Genomic DNA, 13,171 nt, shown 5'->3' on the forward strand with positions numbered 1-13,171 from the left:
TTGCCCTCATTACCTTAACACTTTTGAAGATTTCAAGCAGGTTATTTTGTAGCAGGTTCCTCAATTTGGCTTAATCAGATGTTTCTTCATAATTAGGTTCAGGTTATACATCTTTAGCATTGGAACATCACAGAAGTGATAATGTATTCTTATTGTACCCTATCAGGTGGGGTGTGTGTGTGTGTATATATATATATATATACACATACACACACATATGTGTGCATGTATATGTATATATACATATGCATATGTATATGTGTGTGTATGTATATATATACACGTGTGTGTATATATATATACGTGTATATATGTATACATATGTGTATACACACACACACACACACACACATATATATGTATATATACACACATATATATATAGTTCAATTTGTCCTGTCATGGATAATGTTCTTTCTTTTCATTGAGGTAAATTGTTATTGTAACATTTTTATTGAGATAAAATTTCTATATAACATTATATTAGCTTCAGGTGTATAAGATAATTTGATATTTGTATACACTACAAAGTAACCACCACAATAAGTTTAGTTACCATCCATCACCATACAATTGACCCACTTCACCTGTTTTGTCCCTCTCCCAGCCCCCTCCCTCCTTGATAACCACCAGTCCGTTCTCTGTATATATGAGTTTTGTTTTGTTTTCTTTTTTATATTCCACATATAAGTGAGGTCATATGGTATTGTCTTTCTCTGACTCATTTCATCTACCATTTAATACCCTCAGGGTTCATCCATGTTGTCACAAATGGCAAGATTTCATTCTTTTTTATGACCGAGCAGTATTCCACTGTATATACATCTATATCGCACCTTCTTTATCCATTCATCCATTGATGGGTAATTAGGTTATTTCCATATCTTGGCTATTGTAAACAGTGTGGCAGTAAACATAGGGGTGCATATATCTTTTTATCTTTTCATATTAGTATTTTCATTTTCTCAGGATAAATGCTCAGAAGTGGAATAGCCAGATCATATGGTAGACCTGTTTTTAATTTTAACCTCCATAGTGTTTTCAGTAGTGGCTACACCAATGTATATTCCCACCAGCAGTGCATGAAGGTTCCCTTTTCTCCATATCCTCATCAACAGTTGTTATTTCTTGTTTTTTTTTTCATAATGGCTATTCTAACAATAATATCTCATGGTTTTGATTTGCATTTCCCTGATAATTAGTGAACATCAACATTAGTTGAACATCTTTTCATGTACCTGCTGGCCATTTGTATGTCTTTGTGAAAATGTTCAAGTTCTCTGCTTATTATTTAATCAGATTGGTTTTTGTATTGAGTTGAGTTTTTTAATATATTTTGGATATTAATTATTGGATATATGACTCACAAATATTTTCTCCCATTCAGCAGGTTGTCTTTTCCTTTTGTTGATGGTTTCCTTTTATTGATGGTTTCCTATGATGGTGCAGAAGCTTTTTAGTTTGATGTAGTCCCACTTACTTATTTTTGTACTTTTGTCACCTTTGCTTGTGGAGTCAGATCCACAAATTCAATACCCAGACCAATGTCAGGGAACTTCTGCCTGCAGTTTTTTTCTAGAAGTTTTATGGTTTCAGGTCTTACATTCAAGTCTTTAATCCATTTTGAACTAATTTTTGTGTGTCATGTTAGATAATGGTCTAGTTCATTCTTTTGCATGTGGATGTCCAGTTTTCCCGACACCATTTATTGAAAAGACTGTCTTTTCCCCATTGTATATTCTTGGCTCCTTTGTTGTAAATTAATTGACCATGCATGCGGGGTTTATTTCTGGGCTCTCTGCTTTTTTGATCTATGTGTCTGTTTTTATGCCAATATCATATTGTGTAGTATAGTTTGAAATCAGGAAGTATGATACCTCCATCTTTGTTCTTCTTTCTGATATTGTTCATTTTGATCAAGGTAGTGTCTCCCAGGCTTCTCCTCTGTGAAGTTAATCTTTTCCACTTTGTAATTAAGTTTTGTGTGGTGAAGTACTTTGAAGCTATGTAAGTTTTCTGTAACTCATCAGATTTTCAGTTTACTCATTCATTTATTTGTATGAGTGGATTAATGGTTTCCTATTTGGTGGGTTATAGTCTGTTACTATCATTATTTATTTTGATGTACAAATGATCCTTGATTTGACCAGTGAGAGAGCCCTTTCAAGCTGGTTTTTGTGTCTTTTTTAAATGTCCCCATCATTCTTTGAGCAGTTTCTAGCTTTCTGTCATAATAAAATGTTTCAGGCTCATTTGTCATTTCTTTGCCCCAGGTCTGGAATCAGCCATTTCTCCAAAGAGCCCTGGTTTCTTTCACTGGAGATGGGTATTTAGAAACCAAGATCTGAGTGCTAGATATACTCATTGCTATTAGAGTGTTGCTGCTCCTAGACCCTCTAGTGGACCAAGCAAGGAAGTATATTTGTATGTATACATATACACCTGCATATACGTGTACTAACACATTTGCATTTATATTTATTTGCATATCAGTGTATTTATCGAAAACTATGAGTTCACAGCAATACCTTCCATTCCATCCAAGTTCTCTCCCTTTCTGTATTTATAGCTTCCTTCTCTGATAGTAAGAAACTTGGCTTGCATTCACCTTAGTCTATAGCCTTATTTGGCCAACTCCCCCCATATGTAACCATACTTCTGTCTCTGTTATCACCCTCTTTCTCAAGCACATAATGTCCTCACCCCAGGAGGGCTCTGACAGACTCTTCTGAGAATATTTTGCACACACTCTGTGAAGGGTAGCTCCTAGTTTAATAGTGTCTGCTCTGAATATTGAGATCTAATATGTCCATGAGGAGGCTGAGTTACAGTTTTATATATATTCAATTAATGCATTTAGATACAATTTTGTAGACTTGCATAATTTTTTTCCTTTAGGGTATTTTAGTAAAATAAATCAGAGTAAGAGAATCACTGTGACTTTGAAAATGATTAATACCTTATTTTGCACTTAATTTATTGTAAAATATTACTATTTAATAGCTAGTATATAAATACATATGTATATTTTAGAGACTAAACACATCAAAAAGAGATCACCCTTATGCCCATAGCTCAGCTCAAGAAATACAGTATTACCAATACTTTGAAATCCCTTATGTGCCATTCTCTGATTGCATTCCTCTCCCTCCTGAGAGATAGCCACTCTCCAGCATTGTGTATTCATTATTTCCTAATAGCTTTCTTATTAATCTTTTGTAGATTGCTGTTGTGGCTGTGATGTGCAAACCCCACAGATGCCCACACATCAGTTTTACAGGAAATATATGTGTGTAAGTATGATGATTTTCTTCAAACGTGTGTGTGTGTGTGTGTGTGTGTGTGTGTGTGTGTGTGCGCGCGTGTGCGCTCTAATTGAATTAGTTAATTCCCTAGAGCCTTAATCAGTGCATGCTGGTAATATTTAAAACTTTGATTCAGTAGATGCATAAGTTAGTTCTTTGAAACAAGCAGCCATTGATAGGATGTTTCAGTGCTTTAAAACTGAAATATATATTTTAATATGTTGCAATAAACAATAAAAAATACATTGTTATAGAACGTGAAAGACTAAAAGTCTATTAACTTGATAAATGAAACAAGGAGATATGAACTGCCTAAATTCTGTCAGAAATTCAAATGAGTTTGGATCAGAAAAGAATCAAAAAGTTATCTCTATAAATAACTTTAAACTTCTTAAATTTAGATAATTGGAAAAATAGGCAGAATGCATGATTCTAGGTAGGAAGATTAAATGAAAGATTTTCTTAAGTATAGTTACCAAGAGAGCACTGTGAGTATCATTCTAAACCTAGGAAAAATTGGGTGCTGTTACTTGCCCCTAAAAGTGTAAATCTCTGAAATAATAGTGACTGCAATATTCTGAAAATGACTACTATGATGTTCCTCATATGTTTATTGTGTTTACTTGTCAGTAGAAAATATATTAATTGTAGATACTTTAAAGGTAGACTCTTCGATTAGGATTTGAATATGAAGCTTGTTTGCTCTCAGAATTTTATGGAGACTGCAGATACTTGAACTAGACTGTTGAACTAAATTTTGTATCTGACATCTTCATTCCTTGGTTGTATTGGCAGATACTGCCCTGGTGGACCTGATTCAGATTTTGAATATTCAACCCAGTCTTATACTGGATATGAGGTAAAGTAATATGAGGTTGTCCTGAGGAAGTTTGACATCATACTTTACCTATAGTGTGCTCTTACAAGTACTGACTTTCTTAAATTATTTTTATTTTTAATTTTTCTCCTGATTACAGAAGTTCATTCATTAAATATTTGCTGAGTGTCTACGTATATTGCTCTAGTCACTGGAGAAATACTTAACATAAGCACTTGTTGTTACTGTATGTTAAACTATTGTAAGTCTTCACAACTTTAAACCTTATAGCAGCACCTTGAAGGCAGGCACTATTATCCTGGCTTTATGAATAAGGAAACAGGCTTTAGAGGCCCTAAACAATTGGCCCAGAGATAACACTGCTAATTAGTGACAGTAAATGGATAAAGTTCCTAATCTTATGGAATTTACATTCTAATAATAAGAGATAGACAATAAAGAAACAAGAAAATATCAGGTACTACCAGTAAATGCTAAGTAGAGAAGTAAAATCAAGTGAGGTTTGTAGAAACTGAGTAGATACTTTAGCCTTGGTAGTTAGGAAGTGACTGAGGAGATGATACTTAAACTGAGTCTTGAATGACAAGAAGGAGCCATGCTAGAATATCAGCAGAACGCATTCCCAGCAGAGAGGATAGCTAGAACAAGGAGCCATGGTAGGAATGACAGTGGGGTGTTCCAGGACATAGTGGGTAAGGGGAAGGATGATATTGGAGAGACAGATGAAATAGGTTGTAAGCTGGACATAGAGTTTGGATTTTGTTATAGGTGTCATGAGAAGCCATTAAGGTTGAAAGCAGGGGAATGATGCGATCCAGTATAGGGTTTTAAGAGATCATTTGATGGCTGTGTGGTTAAAGGATTAGAGTGGGGGCAAGAGTGCAAGCAGAACAGCAAGCAGGCTTCTTTTGAAGCAGTGAGCCTTTTCGGGAAGAGGTCAGCAGCCAGAAAACCATTGGACTTTTTCGCTTATATATGGAATTTCACTTTTTACTTGTTTTCCATAGTTCACATTTTTAAAAATACAAAAGGAATTATTCAGTGCAAAGGCTCCCTCTCGTTTCTGTCCCTTAGCCACCCCTTTCTGCTCCAGCAGAAAGTGACCCTGGAGATTTCATAAGTGTTTACACAAAGATAAATATGATTCAAGGAGATGCCCTGCTGTTCAGAATCTTAAGACAGTGGGGATGGAGACTAGCCAGATGCTATTCAGAACAGTATTTTGATCCCTAAACTGAGAAAGGAAGGAAGGAGCACAAGAGAATTTTATTTTTAATATAATTCTTTTGAACTACTTTTTATTTTCTATTCAATGTGGGCCCAGCAGGAGATTTTTCTCTTTTTCTCTTAGCCAACCTCCATGCGAGCTATCCGTGCTAGATATGACCCTTATCTACAGACAAGACACCGAATAGAACAGGTAAGTTTCTAAAAAGCATTTTTAAGTTAGATTTTTGTATATACTTAGAAGGTATTATTGTTTGAGTTGAACCTGAAATAACTAAAAGAGTGCCTGTCCCCTTGGTAAGTTTTTAATATCCATCTGAGGGAGGAAGACTATTTTGCAATACCCAGCAAGCTCAAAATCACTACTTCCTTTAGAGACTGTATTATTTTCTTTAAGGGTTCTATATTCTTTAAATTTCTTTCAACTTATACAGACTCATTAACCATATGAAATTTACAGATGGAGATGTGAGAAAGTTCTTAGACAGTAGGTGGATGGATTGAATTTTTGCTTCCATGAGCCAGATAAGAAGTTATTGTGACTGGTATGCCAGGGTGGGAATAGGGAATTGACTGCAGAAGGGTGTGAGGAACTCTTAGGAGTCCTGGGATTGTTCTGCATCATGACTGTGGTGGGAGTTACACAACTGTAAACACTCATCCATACCCTTCCAGTTGTACACTTAAAATTAATTGGTTTCATTGTATGTAAATTATACTTCAATATAACTGATGAAAAACAAGTAGTACTGTTTAAATGGCCTTGCTCTGCTTGAGAAATCTGAACAGTAATACAATTTCCTTTTTTATAGTTTTATTTTAAACTTGTCCGATTTAAAAAAGTGTGAGTACCATCTATAATTTTTACAGTAACAACACCTAGTAGGGCAACTATAGAATCTCAAAAGGAAAGTAGTACATACCATAGTCATTAAGTCACTTCTCTGTTCATTTAGCTAGTATCGGTGAATACCAGCCAGTTCATATTTTCACCTCACTGTCACCCAAGCACGTGTGGATCAGGATTGTCAGCCATAGGAGAGGACCTCACCTGGGTGCAACCTGTATAGTCTAGAAAAGCATGTTCTAAACTGACCACTGCTTCAATTTCTTTTTTAGCTATGATATTTAATTCATTTAAAATGTTTCAGTAGAGTGTAAAATGTTTGTTTACCAAAAAGAGAATGGGTTTTAAAAGGTTTAGAAACTAGCATACAGCAGTGATTTTTTTCTTCACTGTAAATGCAATAGAATCATCTGAGTATCTTTTCCAAAACATATGCCAGATTTTCACCTCAGGAGTTCTGATTAAGTCTGGTTTAGGGTCCTGACAAGGTATTTTGAAAAAGGTACCCAGAATGATTTTGTTGTGTTTCCCTTGTAAACAATAATAGAGTTTTTTTTTAGTATTTATATATATACACACATGCACACACACACACACATACTTACCTATATACTTACATGCACACCTATATATACTTACATATATATTTTCATGCATATGTATATATGAATACAATTACAGAAAGATACAAATATGTATAAATTTTTATTTGCCATTGTCAGAAACAAACATTTAAAAAGGTGCCTTTTTGTCATATTAAGTGTAGACATCCTTTACATAGAACATTAATTAATTTGAGTTCATAGTTTAGTAGTCTACTTGACCCAGTTTTTCTCAAGCCTGAGATAGGGCAAGAAATTTTTCTTTTAATTGAAGTATAGTTGACACACAGTGATACATTAGTTGCAGGTGTACAACATAGTGTTTCAACATGTCTGTTATGCTGTGCTCACCACAGGTATAGCTACCATCAGTCACCATACTGTGCTGTTACAATATCATTGACTGTATTTTCTATGCTGTATCTTTTATTCCCATGATTTGTTCGTTCCATAACTGGATTCATTCATTCCATAATTTATTCATTCCTGTATCTTCTGCCCTTTACCCATTTTGCCCATCCCCTCCTCCACTAACCCTCTCATAACTATCAGTGTGTTCTCTGCATTTATAGGTCTTTCGTCTTTTTATCTGTTTTAGTTGTTTAGATTCCACATATAAATGCAATCATTCGGTATTTATTTTTCTCTGACTTATTTCACTTAGCATAATACCCTCTAGTTCCATCCATATTGTACACTTATAAATGGCAATATCTCATCCTTTTTTTAATGGCTGAGTTATATTCCGTTGTATATATACACTGCATCTTCTTTATCCATTTGTCTCTCAGTGGGCACTTGGGTTGCTTTCACATCTTGGCTATTATAAATAATGCTGCAATAAACATAGGGGCACATACATCTTTTTGAATTAGTGTTTTTATTTTCTTTAAATACCCAATAGTGTAATTAGTGGATCATGTTGTATTTCTGTTTTTAACTTTTTAAGGACCCTACGAAATTTAAATACCTGTTTTTAAAATTTAGAATCTTGGCTTATTATAGTTGGCAAAATGAAAAATCTGTACCATTCTATCCACTAGTAGAGAGACATAATATTTTATAGTTTATCAATCAGATTTTTATGTTGTTTTTTCTCCAGAAAGCCATGCCACCTATGCTCATAATCTTCACAACTGATTTAAAACTGCATTCTTAATTTTTATTTCTAACCTGGTGTTCTTTTCCTTCCATTGGCATCAAGCCCTGATTATGTTGCACACTGTTTTTGTTCCCAAGGCTTACCGCAAGGTCTGACATAAAAAATACATGATCAAGAAGTATTTATTATGTTGCATATTGTATTATTACATTTGCCCTTACTGTTTTCTAGTTTATATTCCACATGTTTTTAAATTTCCACATAGGTATTGATGTCAAGCTTCTTGTTTATTGTTTTTAATTGTCACTTTGCCTCCTCGTGCTATAGTAATTTTTTTTTTCTTTCAGACTCTGGAGTTTATTTTTTAATCCAAACCTTTGCTAAATATGTTTAATTGCTTTTCATTTTTAAACTATACTGATGAAAAAACTACAAAATAAGATTAGAAATTTGCAGTGCCTTCTTAGGGTAATTGACTGTATCCATCTAATGCTGATGAATTTGTATGTGTTTCAGTTAAAACAACTTGGTCACAGTGTGGATAAAGTGGAGTTTATTGTGATGGGTGGAACGTTTATGGCCCTTCCAGAAGAATACAGAGATTATTTTATTCGAAATTTACATGATGCCTTATCAGGACATACCTCCAACAATATTTATGAGGCAGTCAAGTAAGAAATCCTTATTTTATCATATTCTGCAGAGTGGTTGTCAGTTTATCCCCTGAGCCGCAGCCTGTGAGAATTCCTTTTGTTCTACATCTACATTCCTAGTTCTTTTTTGCGTGGGGGGGGGGGGGGGGGTTGGTTGTTATTTTTATTTGTATATTTTGGATGGGTTATAATTAAATATATTTTCTAGTTTTATTGAGATAGAATTGACATACGGCGTGGTAAAAGTTTATGGTGTACAGCATAATGACTTACATATACATTGTGAAATGGTTACCACAGTTACTTTCACATCCATCACAATCACATCCATCGTCCTATACGTTCCTAGTTCTGATAGTTACTTCTTTTTTGGGGGAAAGGATTATTTTCCTTGAAATAGTTAATAGTTTTTCTTAATTAGTGAGTGTGGTTTGTTGAAATTTGTATTCTCTGAGAAAGAGTGATTCATTAAATCACTAAAGGTTTTTTTCAACCTTAGGCTGGTCTAAAGTACAGGAGTAGTTTTGATTTGACCAGTTGAGTTTTCAGCCTCCTCAAAAAGAACACTAGGGGTACACTTTGTCCGAAACATTTAGCTGCCATACAATCAAAACAAGTTATTTTTTAATAGCTATTATTAATAACTACTAAAATTTCTGTTTATGAATGAGATCACTTTTTCATTCTAATTGGCAAAACAAAATTATGCATTCTTTTGATACGTTGTATCTCCGTTTTTAGCAAAAAGAATACTAAGATTTCATATACAGTATTTCAGAAGTTTCAGGAAAGCCTAGTTAGTTACCATATACTGTTCCCTCTTATTTATCAAATGTTTATGGAGGGCCCACTAGGGGCTATGCACTGCTTTAGGCACTAGGAACAGCATGGTGAAACAAGATAGGTATTGTCCTTGCCCTTGTGGTGTTTATTTCTACTGGTTCAACAAATACGAAGTGCTATGGTGGAGATAGATTACTGTGATAGAGATTAAGACTTTTCTCCAGACGAAGTGGTAATGTTGAAGCTGAGACCCAAAGTATATGAGGAGGAATCAGGCTAAAAGCAGAAAAAAATATGACAGAAGCACTGAAATGGGGAAGATTTTCAGGTCTTCTAGGAACAGAGAGGAGGCCAGTGTGACTAGATTCCAGTGAACAAAAGAGAATCTTAAGGTGAGCTTAAAGAGTTACATCTGGGCCAGAGAATAGAATGCTTTTGAGGAGCTAAAGTTTTATTTGAAATGCAGTAGGAAGTAGATGAATGGTTTTAATCAGGAGAGTGACACATTTCAGGTTGATAAGCAGGTCATTCTGTCTATTGTCTGGTTAATGGATTAGCGGAGTACAAGAGTGAAAGTGAGGAGCCAGATAAAAAGACTGTTAAACCCATCATAGCTCACTTCAGGGTGGTGGCAGTGATGATGGAGAAGAGAGGATGGATTAGAGTTCTGTTTTGTTGTTACAAATGCCAGGACTTTGGATTGGGTTGAGGGTAAGAAAGGAAGGAATCAAAGAAGATGCTTAGCTTTTGGTTGTAGGAAATGGTTATGGGTAACGCCGCCGTATCCTGAGATGGAAAAGACATGGAAGAACAGGTTTATGGGAGAAAATCAAGAGTTTTACTTTGGATACATTAAATTTGAAATGCCTAGGAGATGTCAGGTAGGCTGTACAAGAGACATCCAGGCTGGCAATGCAAAATTGGGATTATCAGTCCACAGATGGCATTTATAGCCATGCAAGTGGATAAGATCACTTAATGTGGGAGAGTTGCTGGTTTCTGAGGTATATTATGTGAAAAAGCAATTTTTAGAGCAATTCTTACAGTCTGGATCCATCATATTTGTATATATCCACATAAATGTAAATGCATAGAAAATGTGAAAGGGGGTGAGAGTGATGATTATTATAGGCATGAGTTTGAGCTGGGGAGGAAAGGACATAGGAGAATGGGGGTAAAGGAGCACATTTATGGTTGGGCTGGACATTGTGATAAGCATTTATTTAAAACTCACAGTAAATATTTGAGTTCGGTATTTAAATTATCCCTGTTTTTGGGGTGCCTGGGTGGCTCAGTCGGTTGAGCGTTCGACTTCGGCTCAGGTCATGATCTCAACGGTCCGTGAGTTTGAGCCCCGCATCAGGCTCTGTGCTGACAGCTCAGAGCCTGGAGCCTGTTTCAGAGTCTGTGTCTCCCTCTCTCTCTGACCCTCCCCCGTTCATGCTCTGTCTCTCTCTGTCTCAAAAATAAATAAATGTTAAAAAAAAAAAAAGCTTTAAAAAAAATAATAAATTATCCCTGTTTTTACAGGTGAGGCAGTCAAGGCACAGAGAGATTAAGCAACTTGCCAAAGTTACAAAGGTAGTTAGTTGGTGGTGGGAGTCGGGCTGTGAAACCCAGGCGGCTTTGCTTTAAGAGCCTGAACTTTGCTATAATGCAAGAAACTATGCTACATGTAAAAGTGTGTGAAAATGTGTGTCTGTGCGTGTACGAGCACGTGTGTGTGTACACCACCAGAGCTTCAAAATATCTCTCTGGATTTTTTTTTTTTTTTTTTCACTCTTCTTCCTACCTTCAGGCTTTTCTCTGGCTTCTCTTTTATATTGGGGAGAGAGGGTCATATAGCTAATTACAAAGTTGTTTCAAATAGTGCCCCTCTTAGAGAATTTTTTGTAAGGTGATAAGTAGAACCAAAGTTTGAATGAATCTAAGGATGGTTTTTATTACACCATAATTAAAATGGTTTGTGATACACAGTAGCCGTAAGTAAATGTCTGAATGAATTTTGTGTGAATGATCAATCTATGGGTCAAATACTGACAGCTAATGACTTAGGTAGGGCTTAGAATAGGGACATCTTTTGTGTCCTTCCTACTTTCCCTGTTGAGACCTTTGGCTATCAAGTGTATCTCGAGGGACCTGTGTAAAGAGTCCAGCAGCTGGGAGAGTGTGTGTGAGCAACCTACTTTGTTTGATTGCCTCTAGAGAATGTGGTAGGTTAATTGTATGTCCACAAATCTAGGTTTTTAACAACAACTGGCTGGTGTGATCTCTTCCTCCTACATGGGCTTTAGTAGCAAGATAAGATGGTGACCATACTTTTTTTTTTTAAGTTTATTTATATTTGAGAGAAAGAGAGCAAGTGGGGAGGAGCAGAGAGAGAGAGAGAGAGAAAGAGAAAGAATCCCAAGCACTCTCCGCACTTCAAACTCACGAACAATGAGATCATGACCTGAGCTGAAATCAAGAGTCAGGGGCTTAACTGACCAAGCCACCCAGGCACCCCAACCATGTTTTTACTGCTCATTCAAAATCTTGATTATTCATGAATATAAGTCATGCTTAGTAAAACGCTGAAGTGTTTGAAACTTTAGAAGAATAATGATGTAACCCAACCCATTCTTCTTAATAATACCGAAAATCAAATGATAGCTTAGTGTAAAATGCAGTTTGAGAGAAAACAACTTTCATTAGTTCAAAGCCCCATGACACTGAAATGGCAACAGTACCTCAGAGTTACTAAAATTCATTTAACTCTGAGAATTCCCTGGTGAGATAATCTACAAGACCATTGACTTTTTGTACCCACACTTATATATCATATACTCTTTTCTCAGTGCAGCTGTTATTGTGTTGAAGACCTTGCTTATTTTTTTAAATGTTTATTTGTTTTTGAGAGAGAAATTGTGCGCGTATGCGAGCAGGGGAGGGGCAGAGAGAGAGAGGGAAACGAAGAATCCAAAGCAGGCTCCACACTGCCAGTGCAGAGCCCAGTCTGGGGCTTGAACTCACAGATCATGAGATCGGCCTGAGCCGATCACAGCTTAACCGATTGACCCACCCAGGCACCCTGAAAACCTTGCTTAGTAAGTGGAATTGAATATACATATCTTGGACTTGCCCCACCCTCCCAGCCCCCATAAAAGTTTGCCACAAAGCTTTTCACAGTGTATAGTTTGGGTCCCCTGGGTCAGGTGAGCTAGGCTAACGGGAGATCTGCCTAATGAATTTTTAGGGTATAGCTAGTTTGACATTTTTATCAAAATTAAACTTAAAAATTTTTGCTTATTCTTGGTGTAAAGTTTTAATTTTATTTTTACAGAAATGTTCTAGTGTCTTCTTTTGTAAGTTGTCTGTTGTTGGGGTAAAAATAGAGTTTACGTTACAACTATCCAACTTCAGATCATGATATGTTTGTAGAAAAAGCCAAAAAGCCTGTTGGAAAAGAAAGCCCCTTTCTGTAATGGACTAGGCAAGGCCAGCGTTGTTTTGTTTCTGTTCTTGAATTTACCTCAAGAGGGCAACAAACACTTTACTTTCAGATGAAAATTTATATATGATTTGAGCCTTCATTGCAACAGATCTCATGAATGACTCTTGGGAAACAATAAAAGTACAATCTGGGAGCCTTAAAACCATCCATAAATGTTACACTGAATCATGCCAACCCACACTTGACATGTTTTGCTCTTTTCTCCTGGTCTCTATACTTTTATGAGATAATCTGAAAAAAAGCTAATTTGTGGCATCTTGTTTGCTTTGTTAAGGTAAATTTTTACTACTAACGCCCTACAATAAAGGTGGTATTTTGTTT

At 35.8% G+C, this 13,171-nt stretch overlaps 1 protein-coding gene across 1 annotated transcript in view; it reads left to right on the top strand.

Annotated features, from left to right (window-relative positions):
* ELP3 (elongator acetyltransferase complex subunit 3) overlaps nucleotides 1-13,171 on the top strand; it is a 96,487-nt gene that overhangs the window by 19,533 nt on the left and 63,783 nt on the right. The window contains exons 4-7 of the mRNA XM_086703768.1: nucleotides 3,223-3,293; nucleotides 4,101-4,164; nucleotides 5,495-5,563; nucleotides 8,438-8,592. Of these exons, the coding sequence (XP_086559894.1) occupies nucleotides 3,223-3,293; nucleotides 4,101-4,164; nucleotides 5,495-5,563; nucleotides 8,438-8,592 (359 nt within the window). The remainder of the gene's footprint in view (nucleotides 1-3,222; nucleotides 3,294-4,100; nucleotides 4,165-5,494; nucleotides 5,564-8,437; nucleotides 8,593-13,171) is intronic.

This window comes from Puma concolor, chromosome B1 (assembly GCF_028749965.1).
Source record: "Puma concolor isolate L17-30 chromosome B1, mPumCon1.1.hap2, whole genome shotgun sequence".
In the NCBI taxonomy this organism is placed as follows: Eukaryota; Metazoa; Chordata; class Mammalia; order Carnivora; family Felidae; genus Puma; species Puma concolor.